Below are 23863 nucleotides of genomic sequence, written 5' to 3' on the forward strand. Positions count from 1 at the left end.
GCAAGATATTGTTGTCAAGTCTTCTTTTTAATTACTGAACAGATTTTTTTTTTTTTTACAAATTTCTGCTTTTATTTCAAATGAATTTAATTCTTTATATTTGAAACGAGAACAACCATCCCAAAGAGGACACTAATGTTACATGTGTACAAATCTTTATCATAATGATACATTTTTAGAATAATGATATCATTATTATTCTTATTGTTTTCTTATGTTTGAACATTTTTCATTTTCAAATAGTTCCGCAGATCCCACTCACTACAAACAGAGTCCCAAAAAAAAAAAAAAAAAACACTGATGGCACAACACACTATGTAGTCTTATTTTCATTGTAAAAGGCTTTGTGCTAGTTAGGAGGTACCTGGCTGGAAAAAAATATTTCTGAGGGGGGTACGTGATCAAAAAAAAAAAAAAAAGGTTAAGAGGGAAGAAACAAGAAAACATCCAGAAGAAATTGTTGGCTTTATAAACGTATTCTTTTATAGTGTATAGTCGCACAAGTTGTGAGAGTAATTGTTGGACGGAATTTGCACAAATCCTTAGCACAGTTGTTCACCCAAACAGGTTTTCATGATGTGTCTGGGAAAAAGAAGGCGATGCGCTGGTGACTTCATACAAACTGGAAGAAAAATGCAACAAATGGATTGAGTCGCTCGCATCATTTGATACCATATATGTAGTATAGTAGCTCATATTCAAATGGATAGATTTCATTCAATTTCATTTTGATGAAACAGACAGACCCCACCTTTTTGTTTTTCTCTTTTAAGGTTGAACTGCTGGGGAAGAAGCCCCCCCCCCCCTCCGCCTCCAATAGTTCCGTCTGGTAATCAGGGAGGCGATTCAACATGCTCAAGACAGAGTCATTTTCCTCCAAAGGCTCGGTGGAAGAGAGGTGCAAGTCTCCGCTTTCAGGAGGCAAAGAGACAGCGGCGGCGGCGGCGGCCTCTGGCAGCGGGTACGCGGAGGCCGGCTTTGGCCCGCAACGCTACTGCGGTCCGCCCAAAGCCAGCACAGATTCCACCACGACTCGCTCCTTCATTACGTACAGCCCCGGCGGGAGCATCTACGCCGCCCCGTCCGGCACAGCCAGATACCCGACATCTCTCCACTTGGGATACCCCCCGAGCGCGGCTCTGCGCAGTCACTTCAGCCCGACCTACCAGATGGGCCAGAGTCCCGGCCAGAGCCTGTACCCGCCGTACAGCGGTTCGGGCCCGGCTCTGGACGGGGCGGGCGCCAGGGCCCACGTGTATCTGTGCAAGCAGCCTCTGTGGCTCAAGTTTCACCGACACCAGACCGAAATGATCATCACCAAGCAGGGCAGGTCAGAGGACGCATGTAGAAATGTACTGAAACCGATTCTGGTTCTGATTCATAAAGCCTGCCGCTTGAAAAGACTTTTTGGACATTTTTTTTGGCAGGCGAATGTTCCCGTTTCTGAGCTTTAACATGGCGGGTCTAAGCCTGACGGCGCACTACAACGTCTTTGTGGAGGTGGCACTGGCCGATCCAAACCACTGGAGATTTCAAGGCGGCAAGTGGGTCACCTGTGGCAAAGCGGACAGCAGCAGCCAAGGTACTGCTCGCTCCCACGCCACAAATACTACCATCATTGGAGACGTATGTACGTGACGTCGGATCCGATCATTTCACAGGGAACAAATTGTACATGCACCCAGAATCTCCCAACACTGGGGCCCACTGGATGAGACAGGAAACCTCCTTCAGCAAATTGAAACTCACCAACAACAAAGGATCAACTCAAAGCATATCGCAGGTAAGTCACTATGCAAATGCAATGTCTTTTGTAGCTAGAGAGAGAGATTCTTTTGGAACTACGTATATTCACTTTTGTCATTAAATCAATCAAAGAGAGAATAGAAATAGATTCGTGAAAAAATAGCAGGGTCGCAGCAATGAGGCGTTTGTATTTATAGCGGCAACATTTGTTGAAATGAAACCACTTGCTGGTGCGGGCAACTTGAGGTTTTTTCACTCCATGCATTTCCGTTATGGTTTCGGTGTACTCACGGGCCACAGCCTTTTTCCTCTTTTCTTTTCTTTTCTTTTTCACTTGGGACCGCCTTGGCTTGTTGAGTCCTGTCCACAACACCGCCTCCCTCGCGCTGCTCCTTGCGCGTCGTAGTTTTGACAGCTCGTTGTCGTTTCAGTTCACTCGGTCCAAAGATGTGCCGAGAAGGCAGATCACTAGCATCAGACAGTGTTCCAAAAAGCAAGCCTAAGAAGCTTCCAAGTATGAAAGCAAATCCACTTGAACACAGCGTGGCCATGTGCTCGGACAAGGTCCAAAAGTATCCCGCCCCCTGCCTACCCTTCCGGGGCGTCTTTAATACGCAATCACCCGTAACCATAGTAACCTCGTCGAACGTCCAGAACAACGACAACAACAAATCAAATTCACTTTCGAATAAATTGCCTCGAACAGTATTTATGTGTATGAATAGCCACATATATAAATGTATATGTGTCCGTTTTGCCAACGTTTGCCTGCAACATGTCAAATGCAGTCGATGGCCTCATAGCATGATACTCAATTGATTCCAGTCGCATTGAAATGGAATAAGTATAACTCGTGACTTTTACACACATAAAACAAAACATTTAATTAACTGAGCTCTTGCGCAGTGCCGTATCCTGGAAAATGTTGCCTTTTAAAATGACGACAATATTTCATTGAAATAAAATCTCATTCAAATTTGACTACAAAAGCAGTTGTTGTTGTTGTTGTTGTTTTGCACCATAAAGACACGAGCAATTCGGTATTTTGTTAACTGTAGTAAGAGAAAGAATACGTAGCAATTGTTGTCGTCTGCAGATGATCGTCCTGCTGTCCTTACACAAGTATCAGCCCAGGCTTCACATCGTGGAGGTGACCGAGAACGGTGTGGAGGATATCGACGTTGATGCAAAGACTCAGACCTTCGTATTCCCAGAGACCCAATTCATAGCCGTCACTGCTTACCAGAACACTGACGTGAGCAAGGAAACGTCGCCAAACAAAGCCGCGTGTTTCAATTGTTTATCTGGATAAGTCCTTGGGCATAATGTATCGTTTCCCGCAAGATGATACACTCACGACCTACTGTCATTCCTCCCATTCATTCTGTCCTACTTTATCTGTAGATTACACAGCTGAAAATTGACCACAACCCTTTTGCCAAAGGATTCAGAGATAATTATGATTCGTGAGTATTGATTTGGATTTTCTGTTGCCAAATATGGTCCAAAAATAGAAGCATATTTTCCCACCATATTATTTGGCATCTTTTGATGATTTTTTTTCCCCATGCGGGTTTTTTTTTTTTTGTTTGTTTGTTTTGTTTTTAACAATCGCCTGCCTGCCTGCCTGCCTGCCTGCCTGTCTGTCTGTCCTCTGCCGCATATTGATGAGCACTTGATTTTTTTTTTTCAGGATGTATACAGCCTCAGACAACGAGCGCCTCACCCCTTCCCCGACGGACTCGCCTCGCGCTCACCAAATTGTCCCCGGTGCCCGTTACAACGTGCAACCCCTCTTAGGGGACCACCACTTTGTCAACAACTTTCCACCGAGCCGATTGTACGACGGCGGCGAGCGAGCCGTGCCTCAAAGCAACGGCCTTCTCTCGGCCGAAGACGGAGCCTCTCAGCGATGGTTTGTTACCCCCGTGCAACACGGGACGAGCGGCCACAAGTACGAGGGCGACTACTCCAGTTCCCTCCTCCCTTACGCTATGAAATCGCTTACCGTGCCGCCGGCGGCGGCGTCCCACCACCACGGGCTGAGCTACTTCCCAGACTCTCCGTTCAGCCATGACATGCCAAACGCGTGGGCCCCCCGGGGAGCGATGACTCCGAGTCTGCCCTGGTCGCCGAGGCCCGGTCTCACCGATGCACACTCTGAGAAGGCGAAGCCACACTTGGAGAATGAGCCGACCGGTGCCGGCTCCTGGGCAGACACACAGCCGTCTTGTCTTCCGCTCGACAAGAGCGATTCTTATGCGCCAGCTTGCAGCAAGCAAAGGCATTTGAGCACCAAGGGCATGAAATGTGACGACGCGGCGTGCGTTTCCGCCGGCTCCTTTAGCAAGGACGCGCACTCGTCCAAAGCGATGGCCGCTTACTATTCGTTTTACACAGGTTAAGCGTATTGTGGCGTGGTGTATGTTGTATTATTATTATTATTTTATTTTTTACTTACACTTCATTTGTCTGCTATGATACGTGTTGTCTGATGACAAATGAAATATGCCAGTTCTCATCAAAAGTATGAAACCACACATAGTCACGTGCATTATTTAAATAGCCCACACATTTTCAATAAGTTACAAATATGACTTTGCAATAGGTTGCATTTGAAGTATTTAACAACGTGAATTCTAGAATCAATACATGACTGAATTTACCTCTGCGTTGTGCGTTCCTGTTTATTCTCGACTGAAATCCAGTCTAAAATGCGTGCAGTGTCAAATGTGACAAACATGTCGTGCAGTGTAAACCTTGACGTCACTCACTGTATTTGATATTAAAAAGCTTTCGTCCAAAAAGGGTTGTACGCTGCTCAAATATCAGACTCCTGTCTGATCTCACCTGTCAAGCTGTCCAGAGAGACAGCTGATGGATGGCACGTACGGACGGTAGACTTTTTGAGAAATGTGTCGCTTATTGGGACATGTATGTGGTCAGCGTTGCAGGTAGGCTGTCGTTGGAAATACAAAAAGATCCAATGGCTCCCTCTGCTGGCTACCTGATGACATTACCTTTACGTGATAACGTGCAGAACGCTTTCTATTCTCGTGCAGGCCGATATTTTTAAAGTATAACACAATGTCAACCTCACACAGATGGACAACTGGAGTTAAATAATCAAACATTTCGTTCTCTCTCAGCACTTCGATTGCAATGAGGGTAGTAACAGACATCATCTGACGTCTGTAATGACACAAGAAAAGAGCAACGATGAACTTGAGTTTATATTTTATATATAAATTAGGGCTTTATGCATTGCTGCGGGAGGAAAAACGATACAAAACATGTCGTAATATTGCATGACATTTACATGTGAATTTGACACATTTTCAATAAGTTACAAATGCTTTGTCTGAATAAAAAATATATATCTTTACAAAACATCTGTATATGTATGTACACACAACAGGATTCCTATCCTCTCAAACATGTCACTCGAGTATGGTCATGTTTGAAGATCTGAACCTATTTGTCCTCTGCTTTCATCAGATGCAAGTCCTCAACCTTAAGAAATATGCGCTTTGCAAAATATATTACATATTGATAATACAAGACCAAAGAATTCCATCGCGTATCAAAACGGTATCAATGTACAAAATAGAACAGCAATGACAGAGGTACAAAGTACTGATCACCTCTGAACAAACATGCGGTTGAAACACGAATGTCGCGCAGAGCAGAAGCTCAGCCTTTTATTACACAGCACAGAGGATGTCGACGAATGCGTCCAATGAAAACGTACGCGTGGGTGGCTATACACTATTGAAGGCACTGCGATGGTGTAGAAAGGGTCAAAGAAAACGGATGGAAAACGTACCCATGGCGCGTGTTGATCGTACAATTAATTGTTGGCAGCAGCTGATCAATGAACCGGATCAAAGCCTTGGACTCGTCGAGCATTTTCGTGGGTCCGACAAAGACGCTCGGTAAAGGTGCTGAGTGGGGCAGGAAATGTGAACACGTTAAAAAGCACCATTGAAGCTGCGGCCGTGCTGCGTTTGCGACTGGAACAGCTTGCACGGCAAAAATAACAACAAAGCAAAAACACTGGAATTTTGATGCAGCTTTTGGTAAGGCTCATGAATGTTGACACATCAAATGACACGGGGGCTGGAGCTGGCCCCTGACCCCTTTAAGCTAGGAAGTTGCAAAGAGAGAAACAACATAAGCCCGCAGAGTGTGCGTGCGCCATGAGGCACAACTTCCCGCAAAACACTGCTCAGTACTGATAAGTTGTCGAAAAAGAAATAAGGAAAGAGAAAGCGCTCATCTTAACTCAACCTAGAATTGGCTGTTGATGAACGATTCAATGCGAAAGGTTGCTCAGCACGCATGCTTAACAGGCTTGCCGCTGGTATATAGACCCTGTAAAAATGAGACAAAAAGCTTCCTGTTTGAGACTGTTGATGTGCGCCGTTTGAGACTGTTGATGTGCGCCGTTTGAGACTGTTGATGTGCGCCGCCGCCGCCTGTTCAGGTGGGCTTTCGTCCACAGTGATACAAATGGTGGAAATAAATGACTTTGGATCATTTCAATATAGCTGTACATACTAATATGACCAACGCAGTCAAAAGATCAGCCCTACAGTATGAGGACGAGTCATCAGCACTCGAGACGTTTCATTAATGGAACGTCATAAACATCGAGGAAAATTATCTGAAAATACTGCACAGTCAAAGCAAAAGCTTTCCCACTGCACTTGAGGCCCATCTATTTTGACAGGACGAGGTACCTAGTACCAACAACTTCAACAGGCCAAACAGCTGGAGAAAGATGAGTGCATTGTATTTGGAGAGAGAGATCTCCCCACAACGTGGAGGGAAAAAAAAAAAAAAAAAAGGTTTCAAACCAAATTGAAAACGTGGGGACTCCCACAAAACATGTCCTGATGTGGACGTGAAAAGAGAATTGAACATTTGGCACCACAGTGACTAAATGACACAAAACCATGAGACCAGAAGCTCTTGTCTCAACACTCACAGAGTGTAGCTAGCCCCTCTTTGTCACCAACTTAGTATAAGGCGGCCATGAGGCATTTCCGTCTCTTCCCTGCCTGCCACTGCAAATGGCAAGGGAGTGAGCGAGCTCAGTATTGGTGAAAGTGTGTGTGTGTGTGTGCTTTGTATGTCTGAGCAGCTCAACCAGAAAAATAAAAGCAAGATACTATAAAGTCCTTCGGGGGGGGCGAGCTGGCGAGCAGATCAAACCATGGTGCAGATGGTGTTGAGACTGGGGTCGAAGCGGACCACCTTCCCCTCGACGGCGGCGGCGGCAGCGCCTTTTGCGCTGCTGTTGTACATGGGATTCTCAAACGTGGCCTGTCCGTTGTTGTTCTCGTGCACGGAGCATCCCGTGTACTGCGCTTTGTCCGTTTTCCTGCGGTAGAGAGTTGAGAAAAAGCGTCCCGATTAGCCTTCCCACCCAATTAGCTTGCTTGCTGCACTAGCTAGACGAGGAAGGATCAGCAGTAATTACTGTTGAAAGGAGCGCCGCACCGTGCACCGCTAACTAACAGATAGATGAGATCGCACTCGATAACACGTTGACCACTATTGCACATGATTGCTTTCAAGAAGCTGACTACGTCTTATTGCTTTAAATCTTGCAAGAAAAATGGATGGCACACATAGTACCTTTGCTTGTAGACGTAAAAGGCCAGTCCAGCTAAGATGAGAGCAAAGAAAGGCACGAGGATGGCGACGGCAACAGAACTGCTCTTGGTGGATGTGTTGACTTCAGGGCTGCTGAACGTAAAATTCTCTCTCACATTCAAACCTGGCAAATGGGCAATAGAAACATGAGGTTGCAATAGAAACACAAGGTTGCAATAGAAACATGAGGTTGCAATAGAAACATGAGGTTGCAATAGCGTGTCGCGCAAAGGAACCGTTTGATAGCTTTCAGACAATTGAGTGTTTTTCCGTCAAAACTATTCTCACGCATATTTGCAAAGACGTACCGAGTCTCTGAAGGCCAAACTGTCCATAGTCTTTACCCTGTATGAAGCCTTGGTACACAAAGCTGCTGCCCTCGGGCTCAGCTGAAACCTGTCAAATTAGAGGCACAAACAAAGACACGCACTCTTTACGCTTGCTCGGGCGGGGGGGCGTGTTGGAGGTGGCAAACACGGAAAACATGGAGAATAGCGGCCCTTGCCTCCCGGCCGGCCAGCACCCGAGCAATAGCACCTAGTCTAATAAACACGGCTGCGGTGTCCTTCGGCGAGACAGCCATCCTCTGAACTACTTCCTTCCCCTCCCTCCCTCCCTCCCTCCCTCCCTCCCTCCCTCCCTCCCTCCCGCTCCGCTCCAACAGTGTACGTTTGCACGGTCAAATTTGGTTGGGCATTTTGTCCAGCCCAAGCCCTGCCTTGTTGCCGTAGCCCACAGCGAGAGAGAACCTTCATTTTCATCCTAGTCATCCTTTGTTCATTCTTTTTGGGTCCTGTCAGCTTCTCCCAATCCACGTGTGAACTTACAAATCCTTCCATGGACCAGGTCGCCGCCGTAATCCGACTCAAGGAGCTGTGGGCCAGCGCTCTCATGCGGTACAGCGCAAGCGTCAGCCGCGCCTCCTGGTGCTTGTACACCCCTTTGGAAGAAAAGAGAAACATTTCAAATGGCAATTTCATGGATTGAAATGAGGTGAATTTGCCAACATTTTCTCCTGAGGTCACAGAAGGGACAGCCTTAATGCTTGCTGCGGGCCAGGGAGACCTTTGCATGCCTCTGTCAACAAGGCATGAAAAGAAAGGCAAGGAAAAATGAGAAAAGAGTCAAAGCGAACGCTCCACTGAGCAGCTTGTCAGCCATGGATACATCTCACGCGGGAGCTAATTTTGCCATTGACCGACGGACACTGTGCAAGCCACACACGGACGGACGGATGTGGCAATGGGCGGAAAGTGCTTGACTCACCAGAGAGAAGAAACTCCACGCAACTGTCGTTTAAAGTGACGTTGACGTTTCCTGTTGTTGTATTAAAGCTTGTGACTGTCATGGTCATTGGCTGCTTGTGTTCCTTGTAATGGTAGGAGCCTTTCCACACGAAATTGGGAGCAAACACGTCCTCAGGAACTTGTGGAAAAGAGATGCATTCTTTTTCACAGAATCATTTCAATCATGAAGGTGTACAATACATTTACAGATACACACGTACATACTACACGTTTCGCAACAAAGCACCTTCCACAACATAGAACTTATATGACGACTCCTTTAGAGTTTGCTCTGATTTGGTCTCCTGGAGACAAGATTTCACCAACAATGTATCAAGAGCTAAACATACTACGTACAGTTGCGGATGAGCCAGTTTGAAAAAAAGCCGTAGAATGAACTCACCATTTATTTTAGGGCTTGGTGTGCCAGGTATTTGTTGGACAGTTTTTTCTTGTGATTTGGACCCAGCTGCAGAGGACAACCAATATATCACAAAGACGGCAGGACTTCACTGCACCATAGAGAGAATAAAAATAGAGCATGCAAACATGGAGCAAAATAGGGACTGTTTGTGATTTAGGGCTATACAAATAAATAGGGCTCCGCTAATTGCTGGTAAAGGTAACGTTCCTTTTTTTCCCCCCTCATCCGGCCTAGCGCACCTACCTCTGCACACGGGCACCTTGCCAGTCCAGCTGCCATCGGAGCGGCAGAAGCGGTGCTCCGAACCCCCGGAAAGGAAGTATCCGGGCTGACAGGTGTATACCAGGGTGTAGCCGTAGGAGGCCAGCTCCAGGCCCACCACATCCGAGTTGGCCGGATTCCGCGGCTGCTTGCATGAATGAGCTGGATAGATAGCAGGAAGAGGGGGAGGCTCAATCTTTTGTTGCGCACGCCAACGTAAAAGGTGCCCCCTCATCAACATTTGCTTTCAAATGGACTTGCGTGAAGCGCGCACACACAGGGACTTACGGATACAGCTCGGCTGGGTGCCGGTCCACGTGAGATCTGGTAAACAGAGGCGGGTGATGGAGCCCTGCAGGATGTGTCCCTGTTGGCACTGGAAGTCCACTCTGCTGCCCACCTGAACACAAAAAAACTCAACTGATGATGCAAAATTCATCTTTTCGACGATTGCCCATTCATATACGCACCGACGACTTGTGTGGAGCGGTGTCATCATTTTCCCTTGAATATGCATTTCTCAGAAAATCAATACAAATTGCCCTACTGATGTCATGCTTCAAAAGGCTGAAAGGAACCTTACCTTAAAGCCACTTGTGTAATTCATGAAGCCATGTTCAGGTACTCCTGGATTTTCACATGTGGTCCTTGTGGGTTCTGAAACAAATAAATGGTGTCCAGGACGAGGAGCATTAGCTGAATAGTCAGACAAAAGCAGTAAAGCAATGGATGATCAACAAAGAAGCGTTATAATTGTGAGGTATACTGGCAGGTCATTTCGATATAAAAAGGACGCCAAAGCAAAACCGAATGAAACAAAACCAAACAAAGCAAATCAATCATGGCCTGTTAGTTGTTGATACTTTTCTTGGGCTTTCAGGAGGATAGACATGATGAATGTTTGGTACCAATGCAGCGAGGCTGAGATCCACTCCAGGTGCCATCCTCCCGGCACACGCGTCTCGTTGATCCCACCAGCACGTAGGGAGCGATGCAGCTAAATGTCACCTCGGACTTAAAGATGAAGCTGGGCCCTTCTCGCCGGCCTTTGGCGGGCGTGCCGGGATCGCCGCAGAACTTGGCTGCCAATTGGAGATGAAAAGAATTCGTTTTTGTCCTTTGTCACTTGTGTCCTGGCCATGTCCACAACCTGCCTGTCTTTCACGCCAAGCGCCAACGTTGGGCTCGCTTCGTCAAAACGCCATTCAAACAGCATCGCGTTTGCGTCCCGAACCCTCTCTGGGGATCTCGACGCGCATCGATGAGGTTGTTACTCACGCAAGCACTGAGGAAGGTCTCCACTCCACGTCCCGTTGCCCGCGCAGGTGACCACAGCGGGGAAGGACAGCTCGTAGCCTGACACACAGCTGTAACTCACGCTGGTTCCCCATTCCCACACTGAGCCCTCCAAAACACTGTGAGGGATGGAGGGTGGCCTCCCACAGGTCACCACTGTGGAAAGAAAAGACAACGCTAGGTCAGAAATAAAGCAGAACCAAGGCTGGGCAGGAAAAAAACAACAACAACAAAAAACTAGCATGGCAGTAACCCTTACTGTGCACAATGCCATGCCATTGGCCGGGAGTCCAACTTACCCTTGCATGTCGGAATGGGACCGGCCCACGTGCCATTATGGGTACAAGTCCTGGTGACATTGTGGTGCCCTCCGATCATCACGAAACCCGGCTGGCACATAAAAAAGACATTGTGGCCCACGGTGGTGTCATCACCAAATCGAAGCCCGTTTGCTGGGACTCCTGGCTCGCCGCACGTGATCACTGGAAGAAATCAGAAAATGACGTCGTCCCAGAACAATGCCACTGTCATTGTGTAACCGTCAGCGCCATGTCAATTAGTCTGTGAGTGCCTTTGCGCACGTGCTGTACGTATATTTTGGTAAGAAACAATCTTGCTCACATGCATATAGAATTGAGTTCTTGATAGATGTACTCATGGAATTCGTTCAAACTGAGCACATAGCAAGCATCTTGTAATCAGAGAGCATTTATTTCACTTCAAGATAAACAGCAGAATGTGCTTACTGCTTTGTTTTTTTAATACTGTGCAGCTGAGAAACTTTGAAAAGCGAATTCAACACGATTTTGTGCAGACGATACTCACTTGTGCAGTTTGGCGCTATACCAGACCAGGTGCCATTAGCAAGACATTGGCGTGACGGCTGGCCTGAGAGGAAATAGCCTTCCATACAAGAATAAGCAATGGAGTGGGAGAAGGTTGTACCATCCACGCGGGAAATACGGCCATGAGCAGGTGTCCCCGGGTTCCCGCACTGCACGGCTGCGAGAAAAGGTGAAAGGCGAGAGAGAAATTGGGCATTCATTGTGGATGAAAAGAACCGCCGTTCCAGAATAGGTTCAAATTGTCAATCAGAGGAGCCAAGTATAATGTGTTTTTTTTTTAAATGCCTTGTTTTGCTACAGTGACACTGCAATGGTACCGTGGTGAGAGCACGCAGAGCTTGACTTTCGACTCTCTTTCGTTTAGACGACGCAAAAATGACCCCCAGAAAATGACAAATTTTCCCTTTTTTTTGAAGGGGTGTCTGGGATTGCTCCGGGCAGTTTGGGCTGGTTGCATCAAATGTTTTTTTTTTTTAAGCCTTCTCTGCAACGAAAACACCCGGGAGCGATGATGGGAGTTCCCTTACATTTGCAGAAGGGTTGTCTGCCTGACCACGTCCCATTGGGGAAGCAGATCCTCTCGGCTGAGCCGTACAACGTGTGTCCCACGGCGCAGGTGAATCGCACCTTGCTTCGCACTTTGAAGTTGCCTGCCTCCCTGCTGGCGTGAGCAGGCGTGCCGGGGTCCCCGCAGGTTCCCACCGTGTTGCCTGCGGTGAGAGATAACCCGACGGAGGGAGAAATGAAGGCAAGCTGACGCCCACTTTGCCTCACAGATGAACAACCCTTTTGGTCTGTAAGACTGGATGTTTGAGCGGTAGGCGGGTTGGGTACGCCCCAAAGTGGTCGCCAACCAATCGCAACCACCATCCCAATCCCAATCCCAATCCCAATCCCAATCCCACCTAAGGATAATTCAGAGTGCTCAATTGGCCCGAGGTTGCGAAATAGGCTGTGCTATTATACATTCCTTTTGTTTGATTTAGATGGACTCAAAAGATAGTGGAGTGGAACATTTGACACATTTGACAGCCCTGATGGATTCCAGAGATTTCTAAATGAGTCCTTTGTCTTGCATTGGCCTATGCCTTAAACTGTGGAAAGTTTTTGATGCCTGTCCCACAGTGTCTCTCTCACTCACTTAACAAATGCTTCTTGTCCCACATTTTGTCAGTGTGGAGGTGGTCACCCCGAGGTAGGCAGAGATGAAGGACGGTCAAAACATTCCAACTCAACCCACAGACCAGCTCCAAAGACCTTCGACGTGATTTCGCTGCAACTATCCAGCACTCTTAAGCCGCTGCCCAAATGGGGGCGGAGGAGAATTGTACGTCTACCGTCTGGGTCCGGTCGGTGTCTTTTGGGGACATCTCAAGAATGTGTGTGCCAGTGCCAGGGCCAATGCCGGGCGGGGCGTGTGTACGTATATACCTGAGCAGTGGGGCAGCGGGCCACTCCAATGGCCGTTAAGCTGGCAAGTGAGTGACGAGTCTCCTATGAGCTGGCGCTCTCCGTAGCAGGAATATTGCACGGTAGAGCCAAAGGTGAACGTCTTTCCAATCATCACTCCGTGTGGAGGAATACCCGGGTGTCCGCAGTCCACCTCTGCAGCACACAAATAAGAATCTCAGCGGAAGAACAAACGGTTGGAGGAATGTGGGGTATTTCACGGCTCGGTAGCCGTTCACAAAATAAGCGTTTATACAGCCGCTTCACCATTTCATGCTTCTTAAAATGCCCACCGGATTGCTATGAGAAAGAAAAAAAAAGAAAAGAAAATACACACGCCGCTCCTTTATTTGATCCCACCGGGGTGCACCTATTTAACGGCTGTTCTTACTAGGACCCTATTGTTTTTATACGAGTTGTTACTATTATTACGATTGTCTCCGTAAACAGCCCAAGCATTGTACATTTCAGAGCGATCTACGAAAATACGTAGGGAGGCACAGGTATGCAACAGCCCACGAGGTCCAAAAAAGTCTTTTGGCCATATCTGCTAAACCTAAGAGGGAGTGTGCCATTTTTGGGGGCCTTTCGTATTTGAACCAACTCCTCCTTTATTCAATCATCTTCCAACTTTGAAGCTTCTTACCGATGCATTCTGGCAGAGGTTTGTCCCAGTGGCCGACTGGTAGGCAGGTGAGCACGGAGGAGCCAAAGAGGTAATATCCGGGGTTGCAATCGTAGAACACCACGCTGCCAAACGTGAAGTTTCCGTGCTCAATCTTGCTTTCGCGAATTGAATTGGCAGGGATGCCGGGGTCTGTGCAGTTCACCACTGGATGGATGGAACAAGTCAAGTTGAAGCCCCGAATCACAGACGAGGCTTCACATGTGCAAAATTGACAATGAGTCTCAACACGAGAAGAAAATGCAGAATTTGGGACAGCGACGTCAACGGTCACACGCGGGCGGGCGACTTTGGGCCAGTTACGTTCCCCTGCGATGAGTCGCGTCGTTCGCGGCCACAGTGATGCCCTACCGCTGATGACCTGCTCGCGGCTCGTCTATTAGATGATTCGCGTGCCCGTGTTCCGGTGGTACCTTGACATGTTGCGGGCTGCTGGCTCCACTGGCGGTTGGCCTGGCACTGGGCTGAAGAAGGCCCTTCCAGTGTATAACCTTTGTTACAGGAGAAGCGCACCACATCGTTGTAGTTAAAGCCGTCGCCCACGGTGCGTCCGTAGATGGGGCTGCCGGGGTGGCCGCACGTGACGGCTGGGATGGACGAGGAGAAAAGTAAGCCAGCAAGTTATTAAGAGGCGCCATAGGGTGGTGTTCGCTGACATCTTTCCAGAAATATCATGAGCATCAAATGGCTTCCACAGCACAGCACAGCACAGCAGAGGAACAAAGGATCTGCATTGGATGTGTTTGTTTGGGAAAGTGATGGCGGGCGGTGGGGGGGGTCTTTCAGAGGCTCGATAGCTAATTATCAGACAACAATTCGTCAAATGGAATGATATTAGCCAACAAATTCACTGGGCCGCTGCTCCGTCTCAATAATAGTGACCGACCGCTCGAGGGACTCCTTCACAGCCTACCACGTCACGATGACACAGTGTTAGCTGGAGGCAAAACAAGGGAAGCCGGCAGGAAACAGCACTACTTTTAGCTGGAAAAAAAACGATCGCCACGAAATGTTGAAATTGATAAGTGCTGTTTCTGTCACATCTGTCTGTTTTCTTTCCAAAGTGAATGCGAGAACAAGCACACAGGAAGGCCGGAGGCGGAATCCAACCCGCAATTCTTTGCGCGCACCGTGAGGCGGAGGCGCTAACCGGTCGAGCGCCATGCCGCCGGTTGGCTCGCATATTTACTCAAATGACCGTTTTGCGCGTCTCCGACTAAATATGCTGGAAATATGACAACCTGCGTACCTTTTTGCCTCCAGCTAAGCCACGCCCCCGCGGCCATTGTTTATTGTTCAGGCGCAAGGACATACATAAAACATTGTAGACAAGGCGGCCCCGCCCGCCCGCTGGAGTACTTACAGATACACACTGGAAGTTGTCCAGACCAGTCATGGTCTTGCTGGCATATCCGGACGGAGGAGCCGATGAGCCGGAATCCGCCGTTGCACTGGTAAACCACTGTGTCTCTGTAGCCAAAGTTCTCGCCGATCACCTGCCCGTTCACGATCTCCTCGGGAATGCCGCAATGACCGGCTTGAGGGAAGAAGAAGAAGAAGAAGAAGAAGAAGAGGAAGAAGAAGAAGAAGAAGAAGAAGAAAAAGAAGCAGCATTTATAGATTTCAGGCAGGACCATGAGAAACATAACATTAGCAGGACCAATACATGCACATTTACTACGTAGGCCGTACAAAGGCATCTTCCCCAGCAGTTTCCGTCTTCTGGCCGACTCCAAAGTCCCCAAATTCGGACGACACTTACCGAGGCAGCGAGTCTCTGTTCCGCTCCAAAGTCCAGACAGGAGACACTCTCGAACAGTGGATCCGGTTAAAACATAGCCAAGGTTGCAGCTGAAAATGGCTGAGGCTCCAAACGTAATCTGGGTCCCAATTTTCTTCCCATTCGGGGGAACGGGCAGGTCGCCGCATGAAACGACTGCAAGAGATAAAGACGTCGAAGATGAAGGAGAGCATGAAGGAGAGAATGAAGCAGAGCATGGAGGGCGCGCGGCGACAGCCGACCGACCACGTTTCGAATCCAAACAATATGATTACGATGTTTACGTGTTGCCTTTGGAATGAGCCAATGGACACACTGGTCATCGTTTTGCATTGCAGATACTAAACACGCGCAGGCGCTTGCGAGTCGGTGCGAAATGAAACGTTTACTGCACAAGTTGGCTGGCTTCCAGCCAGCCATCCCTCGCCCAGACAAAATGGACCGATCGTCTTCACAGGCAGCACAATGAGGGTGTTTAGCAATATGTAGTATTTTTTGCCATTTCAAAAGCTATAAGAACCTGTCCTTGAATCAAATATGTAGGTCAGGCTTTAGCACAAAAGTGAGCCACTGAAAGTCAAAGAAACACAATGTTTCTCTCAGGCTACGTATGTATAGTGAAACAAACAAACCGATGAAAAATAAGCAAGCCACTTGAAATAGGGTCGCTACGTATTCATTTCCAAGCAGCCATTCTATCCTACAAAGTTCAGCATACAGTGCGCTTGGATACATCTCAATGACATTTGGGACTTGTCACCTGCTAGTATAACATTTGATTTCCCCTCCTTGATAGAAAGAAAACAAACTCACTTCTGCATCTGGGCCTTTCGTTTCTCCAACTCCAAACCCCGTTGGCCAGGCACTGGATGTGAGCGGGACCCATCCGGAAGTACCCCGGGTTGCAGGTGAAGATTATTTTGGTGCCATATTCATAGGAAGAGCCATTGACCACACTCCATTTGCCGTGGTCCAGCGAAAAGGAACTGAGACTAGGGCACATTGTAACTGAACCAAAAGCAAAGACATTGGAGTTAGTCAAATGTGCTGACGTCTGTCTCTCGACATATGGACACAATTTCCAGGTGCGGTCCAGGCATTCAGGGTGTCTAGTCCAACTCCGGCCCTCGAAAGCCGCCGTACCGCTTCTTTTAGAACTTTCCCTCCTCCGACAATACAAAAAAAAAAAAAAAGAAAGTGGGACAACAATACGGGACCGCCCTGAATCGTTTACAACTGTTGAACTGTCGAGCGAGACGGCAATTAAAAACTATCAGGTTTTCTAGTCTTGTCGGAGATGGAGGGCGTCCGTCCACTCAAAGCAGAGCCAGTGCCGTTAGCCCTGCCGCACACAAGACGAGCAGCCAAACATTGCTCAGTGGAAACAAGTGGACCGTATAGAACGCATAGAAATCATTTCTTTTGCCGAACCCTTCCTTGCTACCTGCCGCTCCAGCTGTGTTGATGATACTCACGGATGCATCTGGGTATTTTGTTGTGGTTGCTCCAGCTACCATCTGCTTGGCACACTGTCGTCGTTAACTCTTTTGAGGACAGCCGGTAACCGCTGTCGCAAAAATAGGTCACCCGTGTCCCGACGGAATAATCGGCAGCAAGAACTCCTCCGTTGGCTGGCGCGGTGGGTACGCCGCATGACACGGCTGGAGAAAACGAAAGGACATTTGTTGACGTAAACTTTCTTTTCCAGGTTTTGTCATGTGTGGAAAGTTTGGCAGTTCAGTCAAAGCCCAAACTTGAATCATCAAATGATCTATGTGCTGACTATAGCAAATAGATGTTGGAGCTATGTATTTGCACACGATAGCAGTAGCATACAGGTACTGCCTATCAGAGGACTCGGTTGACTTTCATTCATTATTCATGACATGGTTTACTTGACACCCTCAGATGACGCTGCAAATAACATGTTATGCTATTGCATGGTATCAGTTGAATGGATGGTGTTTTCCACCTGCTGCTGCTGCTGCTGCTGCTGCTGCTGCGTGTGTGCGTGTACTCAGGCAGACTTAAATGCAGGCGCGTGCACATCAAATGACCCAATCGGGCCAATTGCCCCAAAACAGTTGCGGACTGTGCATGCCGGTGTAAAATCAGGAGATTGACAGAAGATGGCTAAATGGATTCAGCCAGCCAGCCAGACTCAAGCGTTAAAAGAGCTCACTCACCTTGGCAGGCGGGAACCGGCACATCCCACGTGTAGAAGCCGTAGGTGCTTTTCTTGCATACGGCTGTGCCCTTTCCTATCAGCTTGTAGCCCCTGTCGCAGGCCCAGCGCACTGTGCTGTTAACATGACCCCCACTTTGACTGACCACAAAACCATGTTGCGGAGAGTCAGGGGTACTGCAGTACATGGCTGGAAACAATCAAAAAGTCCAATAAGATTGGATGAGAATGAAACGGCGGGGAGACCGCCCAAACAAGCGGACCACAAAAAGACAAGATAAAAGCCCAAACTGTCCAGGGCCAATCTAGTCAAAGGTGAGCCTTCTTTACAAAATGCATCACGTTGACTCGTCGTGTACAAAATATAATGGAGACCTAGCATGAAAAATGCATCTCTTTTGTGCCTTCCCATTATTATTGATGCATCTCAAATGGAAGAGGAGTCCCAATTGCCTAGCACCACCTGCGTTATTAAACAGACAATAAAGAATTGAAAGCATTTGGAAGCGGAGTGCAACACATGCAAGCATGTGCGCTTCCTTTCCCTCGGCTTGCTTTTCACATTGCGTGCGCCGCCTTACTTTCATACTTGTTTATATTATACACACACCAATGACAAGAGCATATAGGACAGAAACTTTGAGAAGAGAAAATAGTCATCAAACGGATACATACTTTGATACTCACCCACATATCGGATGTGGAAACCGCGTCGGTTGGTGCCGTGGTCGGACGACCAGCGCAGCAGGAGCTGATGGCCGCTGGTGGTCAGACTGAACGGCGTCTCCATGTCGCCGCTGAGTGACGCCAGGCTCTGGCTGTAGATGTTTGGACCTGCGAGAGGAACGGGTTTTGCATTTAACCTTTGCCCAAATAGCCCTTTGGTGCATTTTCAGTTTTGCGAATAAAAACTCTTGAATCTTTTTACCAATACAAAGCCAACTTCAATTACAATCGATTGTTCGACCACTTTTGGGTCAGTCGATATCCAGCTGGCCAACGGCCAGAATGAGACATTTACAAGCACAGCCATGGCAATTCGTATCCGTTTGATGCCATGACGAGGAACATATGAGCAAACCAACCGTCAAATATTTCCAAAATATCAAACTCCTTTTCTGTCTGGAAGAGTTGGAAGTGCAGCGAAATGTTGTAGCCCTTCTCCACGTTGATCAGCCAGGAGCACATCTGGAGGTTGGGGTAGTTTTCAGGGTAGCCCGGGCTCAGGATTACTCCCGACGAGTCAAAACGGACTTCGTGAGCAGGGCATTGGACTGAAGAAAAACCACAACAAAAAACAGGAAAGAAATAACAAGCCAGAAAGTGAAAGAGAAGGACACGGAAGTAAGAAATACTAGTCTCAAAGAACCAACCTTGACACACTGGTGGGGGTCTATCCATCTGGAGTCGCTCGCCAAGCCGACAGGTTAGAATCTCACTGCCTACCAACGTGAAGCCCGGCAGGCACGAGTACCGAATGATGTCCCCTGGAAGGCCGTTGACGCACGCACGCACGCACGCACGCACGCACACATAGGTAGGTCAGAGCTACGTACGTATGGGGGGGATAAGAGAAACATCCCTTTCTCACAACAGACTAGCTAGCAAACGCAGTGGTCGCAAACACATTGTCGAATGAAGAGTGACATCCAGGCATTTCACATTTCGCACTTTGATTTGATCGTGGCCACACCGACGCAGGCCTCCAATGAATATATGTACGTAGATGACGCGGAAAAAAGGAAATAAAAAGGAGCACAGCATTTCAAGAATGGAGGGGAAAAGAAGCAACCTATTTCAAAGTGGTTGTCCTCAGTCAGAAGAGTAGCGTTGGCAACAGGAGGGGGCGGCTGACATGTTCTCAGTTGGTACGCTGCAGAGCGGAGGGGACGGACGGGACAGAGAATCGCCATTAGATCAGAAGTGACCACCTTACTCTGCTGAAGGTCTTGTGAGTAAGGGGCCTTTAAGATTGCAAAACTTGCTGGTACGAAAGGGAAAGGTACCGTAGTAATTGAGCACAAAAAAGCCGCTGGTACTGAAGTCACTGTGGAACTTGATGAGAATCTGATTGGCAGTGGTGGATACGCCTTCCTGTACCGAGCTGCCGCTGAATTGACCGATCTGAGGTGAGGTCTGGTCGGGTCCGTCCCTGAAAGTAATGGGTGAAACAAGTCAATATAATTACATCAATAAATAACCCGTACATAGGAATCTTCAACCAATCATGTTTGCAAGATAACGGGAGGTCAAAGGTCAGCGCTCACAGAAGAAACTTATTCATTCAGGTATGCTAATTGTGACCAAGAAACCATTGCTTCTCCGATCCAAACGTACTTCAAACATCATACTCTAATCAGCTCTTGTTTCATCACATTTTGCGTGTCTCTCTCTCTCTCTCTCTCTCTCTCTCTCTCTCTCTCGCTCTCTCTCTCTCTCTCTCTCTCTCGCCATCGAACGGAACATCACGGTGAGTAGTCAATTAAAGAGAAGAGACAGATAAAGCCAGAGCAGGTACTTACCACACAGTGATGTAGTCATAGATTGGCTCAGTATTGAGAATAGAAAAATGGATGGAGATGCCATAACCGGGAGCTACTCTGACATTCCACATGCAATCCTGGAAGTGCGGGTATTCAGATGGGTGTCCGGGAGAGTAAATTGTGCCATTCATTGAGGTTACATTTCCACCACAGAGAGCTGCAAGTACAAGAAAAGGTGCAATTGATGCAATTTGATCATCATGCTGGGAGAATCACCGTAGCAGCATGTTATTGAGCCATCAAGCATAGTAAGCCCTTGTCACCTATGCACTGCGTGGCACGGCACGGCACGGCACGCCACGCCACGGCACGGCAAGCCACGCAGTGCATTTCGCCGCATGCTTGTCGCACCACGTCGCAGTAGATTGGTAGTGAGGACAAAAAGAAGATGCTTGCCAATCACCTTCACAGCGAGGTACGGGGTGATTCCACTTTCTGCTGACTCCGTGCAGGCAGGTGAGCGATGGCTCCCCGAGCAACGTGTAACCCGGGAGGCACTCAAAAGTAATCGTCGTCCCCACGCTGTAGTCTTGGCCCATCACCACGCCGTTACGGAACGGCCGTGGATCCGGGCATCTTTGGAGCTCGTACGCTGTTCAAAAAGAATCGGCGAAATGAAAGAGGTGCCCAAAAGAATACTGGGCCAGCCGTGTTGCAACACTGTCCAATTCTAGCACTACGTACGTATGTGCTCTTTTAACACGACCTTTTATTTACTGTATTTGCCAGAGTGAAATCCCCTTGACCTTACCTTGATAGACAATGTGGAAGCCAGGCTTGTTTTGCGAGTAATCGCTGTGGAAGAAGAGCGTCGTCTCGTGGGTGGTGCTGAACAGAGAGTTAGGTACCAGTGAGCCGCTGAACCTATCGATTACGCTTCCGCTCTCCAAGCTCCCGCTGCGCACTTCAACATAGTCATGTACTGGCTCTGTGGAGAAGTTCAAAAACTGCAGATGGATGCCTGCAAAAAGGAAGAGGGGGATACTCAAAACAAAAACAATTGCCACTGCAAGGCAAGACCCACAAACATCCATCTGTTTGGGGCTTTTATACGCAAAATGTCTTATCAATCCAAAGTATGGGTAAGAAGGAGCAAGTCAATTTTGGAACCCAATTGAATCCTCCAACTGCTGCCACCGTCTTAGATTAAGAGAGGACTGAGGTTACACACTTAGCCTCAGTCGGAACTGGCCCAAATGGCCCATGTTCTCAATTTCAGGTTCAGGTCGAAATGTACCCTTGAAGGAGATGCGCTGGCAACAGTTCTGCGATGGCTAAAAAGAGGACTCGCAAAGATTGATTTTCAAAACGTACGTCAAGGAAGCAGCTCTTTTTCTATCAACAAAATAAGGAAGCGCCATTAGAGAGAGAGAGAGAGAGAGAGAGAGAGAGAGAGAGAGAGAGAGAGAGAGAGAGAGAGAGAGAGAGAGAGAAAAAAGTAGGGGCACGCTCAGTGTCACACACCAAAGCCAATAGGAAGCCGAACTCTCCAGCTGCAGTCCAGGCTGCTCTGGTAATTCCCCGGAAAGCCTGGGCTGAGTATGACGCCGCTGAAATCGGACATAGAGCCGCCGCACTGAGCTGAGGAAGAGCAACCGAGGAGAGGCAACCAGTCATTTTTTATGCACCGCGCTTCTTGTTACGTCATCCGCGGCCGGGCGAGGAGCGATAGATCGATAGATCGATAGATCGATAGCAGCCCAACCCCACCGTGGGTCAAAGCATACGTTGCAAAAGCCAGCACTCGTGTAAACATCTCGGTGATAGCAGCCCCAGCGGTCAAAGCATATGTCGACATTGAGAATTGATAGTTGTCACACAGCGCCTGCGTGCATTATGATGTCCATATTTCAGGTTGTCAAATATAGAGAAGAAATTAGAAAGACGGCTTTCGATACGCTCGGAAATATCCAACCAATGAAATACCTTACCTAAGCACAATGGTACAGGGTAATTCCACCTTCTGACAGGACCAGGCATGCATGTGATATACGCATGACCCTGTTTGGGAAAAGGCACAGAAATGCAACACACTAGCAAGAGTTTCAGTGCAAACGCATACTGTCGATATTCCCTCGCTTCAGCTCTTCAAGAATATGATGGGCTGGCTCACAGCTTTCGTGGCGTTAGCGGTCGCTTTGTGAATGCTTTCCCCTACCTGTAGCGAGAAGCCTTCGTCACACTGGAAGGAAACCATGTCGCCGACATTGTAGCGATCTCCCACTTTGTGGCCGTTAGTGGGGAGCTGCGGTTCGGGGCAGGAATCCAAACCTATTGCTTAGGAAAGAGTCACAACACGCAATCATTCGGAGGAGCCAACACCCACCGACCGACCGGGTGGGTGGGTGGTTGCTCTTTACGCAACATATCATGGTCCCACGGCTGTTGAACATTGGATGAAAACCAAAGCAAATGTTTCATGACACAGTGCCTGGCCTAAATGTTCTTTTAATCACATCATAATGTTGTAAAATCGATGCTTGTCGAAAAAAGTTACGTAGTCGGTCGTTTCGTGCCTCTAATTGCAACAATCTACAAAGTGTCGCGTGAAGCCAAAATCGCCAAAGGCTTGGCATGAGTATTGAGCGCCGGTCGATTGACGACGCAACAACTTGCCAGGAGAGATGCTACTCTCCGACATGGAGTAGTAAAAGTGATCTCCGTCCTTGGTTCTGGCCAAATTTGCCAGACTTGTTTTTCGCCTCAAAATATGAAAAGATTGTCTATCGGTGCCCCGCCCGGTACCTGTGTACTCCAAATGGAAGCCAGCGGCCGAGACACTGATGTCGGACTGAAAGGTCAGGTAGAGATTGTTTGATGTGCTGTTCAGTAGTTGAGGAATGGTCGTGCCTGTATAGTGGAGGAGAAAGAAAGCACACGGCTCACAAAAATGTCACTCGCTGCCTCACTCGCTGCCTCACTCACTCACTCGCTGCCTCACTCACTCACTCGCTGCCTCACTCACTCACTCGCTGCCTCACTCACTCACTCGCTGCCTCACTCACTCACTCGCTGCCTCACTCACTCACTCGCTGCCTCACTCACTCACTCGCTGCCTCACTCGCTGCCTCACTCGCTGCCTCACTCACTCACTCACTCACTCACTCACTCACTCACTCACTCACTCACTCACTCACTCACTCACTCAATTCGTTTTACCTGAGTAGCTACCGAGCCTCGGAGCGTTGGCATCAATACCGTCGAAAAAATCCAGAGAATCCCAATTGTGCTCTGTTGCAAAGGTCACCACTTGAATCTAGAAGAGATGGTCAACAGGAGATTCACGGAAGGAAGCAAATTGCCACCGACGAAAATCAAATCGGACAAAACCAATTGCCACCAAGGAAAATCAAACGGGGCAAGGCCATATCTCACTTGGATGCCAGCTCCCTCTGGAACCGTTATTTTCCAAGCACAGTTAAGATAGTTGGCATACGGCTCCGGGTATCCAGGAGAGAGAATAGTGCCTCGGCGGCCCGTCAGAGCCCCTCCACAGGGAACTGGACAGAAAGAGAATTGTGGGAAGGAAGCGTGGCTTTGCTTGAAAAAAAACAAAATTCAAGCTGATATCATGGGATCCATGAAGCGCTGGAAAATCACTCCACTTTATGCCTGAAGAGAAAAGAAAGCTGTTGCTTGTGCTCTCAACTGTTTTGGAGCAGACGCTTGCACCCTAGCCCACATGATCTAATGCCACATCAG

At 48.2% G+C, this 23863-nt stretch overlaps 2 protein-coding genes across 4 annotated transcripts in view; one reads left to right on the forward strand and one right to left on the reverse strand.

Annotated features, from left to right (window-relative positions):
* Positions 1-851: 851 nt before the first annotated feature.
* Positions 852-4553, forward strand: eomesb (eomesodermin homolog b). The gene is made up of 6 exons (XM_049730487.1): positions 852-1330; positions 1428-1582; positions 1662-1783; positions 2843-3001; positions 3151-3212; positions 3440-4553. Exons 1-6 carry the CDS (start codon positions 852-854, stop codon positions 4149-4151), a joined length of 1689 nt encoding a protein of 562 aa, XP_049586444.1. The 3' UTR covers positions 4152-4553.
* A 418-nt stretch (positions 4554-4971) lies between these two features.
* The window catches only part of LOC125975185 (CUB and sushi domain-containing protein 3), a 48304-nt gene continuing 29412 nt past the window's right edge, over positions 4972-23863 (reverse strand). The window contains exons 35-70 of one of the 3 annotated variants that reach the window (XM_049730402.2): positions 23537-23661; positions 23321-23417; positions 22907-23011; positions 22320-22438; positions 22093-22162; positions 21626-21742; positions 20913-21122; positions 20565-20753; positions 20141-20318; positions 19625-19770; positions 19411-19491; positions 18992-19105; positions 18704-18892; positions 18306-18452; positions 17620-17808; positions 16909-17094; positions 16247-16441; positions 15416-15589; positions 15017-15190; positions 14067-14240; positions 13615-13800; positions 12951-13124; positions 12047-12229; positions 11500-11676; positions 10974-11156; positions 10657-10830; positions 10287-10460; positions 9962-10035; positions 9667-9778; positions 9361-9540; positions 9097-9162; positions 8674-8832; positions 8235-8347; positions 7716-7803; positions 7390-7531; positions 4972-7132 (exon numbers count right to left, since the gene is read on the reverse strand). In XM_049730402.2, coding sequence (XP_049586359.1) covers positions 6958-7132; positions 7390-7531; positions 7716-7803; positions 8235-8347; positions 8674-8832; positions 9097-9162; positions 9361-9540; positions 9667-9778; positions 9962-10035; positions 10287-10460; positions 10657-10830; positions 10974-11156; positions 11500-11676; positions 12047-12229; positions 12951-13124; positions 13615-13800; positions 14067-14240; positions 15017-15190; positions 15416-15589; positions 16247-16441; positions 16909-17094; positions 17620-17808; positions 18306-18452; positions 18704-18892; positions 18992-19105; positions 19411-19491; positions 19625-19770; positions 20141-20318; positions 20565-20753; positions 20913-21122; positions 21626-21742; positions 22093-22162; positions 22320-22438; positions 22907-23011; positions 23321-23417; positions 23537-23661 — 5339 coding nt within the window. In that variant the 3' untranslated portion in view covers positions 4972-6957. Of the gene's footprint in view, positions 7133-7389; positions 7532-7715; positions 7804-8234; positions 8348-8673; positions 8833-9096; positions 9163-9360; positions 9541-9666; positions 9779-9961; positions 10036-10286; positions 10461-10656; positions 10831-10973; positions 11157-11499; positions 11677-12046; positions 12230-12950; positions 13125-13614; positions 13801-14066; positions 14241-15016; positions 15191-15415; positions 15590-16246; positions 16442-16908; positions 17095-17619; positions 17809-18293; positions 18453-18703; positions 18893-18991; positions 19106-19410; positions 19492-19624; positions 19771-20140; positions 20319-20564; positions 20754-20912; positions 21123-21625; positions 21743-22092; positions 22163-22319; positions 22439-22906; positions 23012-23320; positions 23418-23536; positions 23662-23863 lie in introns of all 3 variants that reach the window. The other 2 variants (XM_049730401.2, XM_049730403.2) reach the window with 2 other exon arrangements.

This window comes from Syngnathus scovelli, chromosome 9, assembly GCF_024217435.2.
Source record: "Syngnathus scovelli strain Florida chromosome 9, RoL_Ssco_1.2, whole genome shotgun sequence".
In the NCBI taxonomy this organism is placed as follows: domain Eukaryota; kingdom Metazoa; phylum Chordata; class Actinopteri; order Syngnathiformes; family Syngnathidae; genus Syngnathus; species Syngnathus scovelli.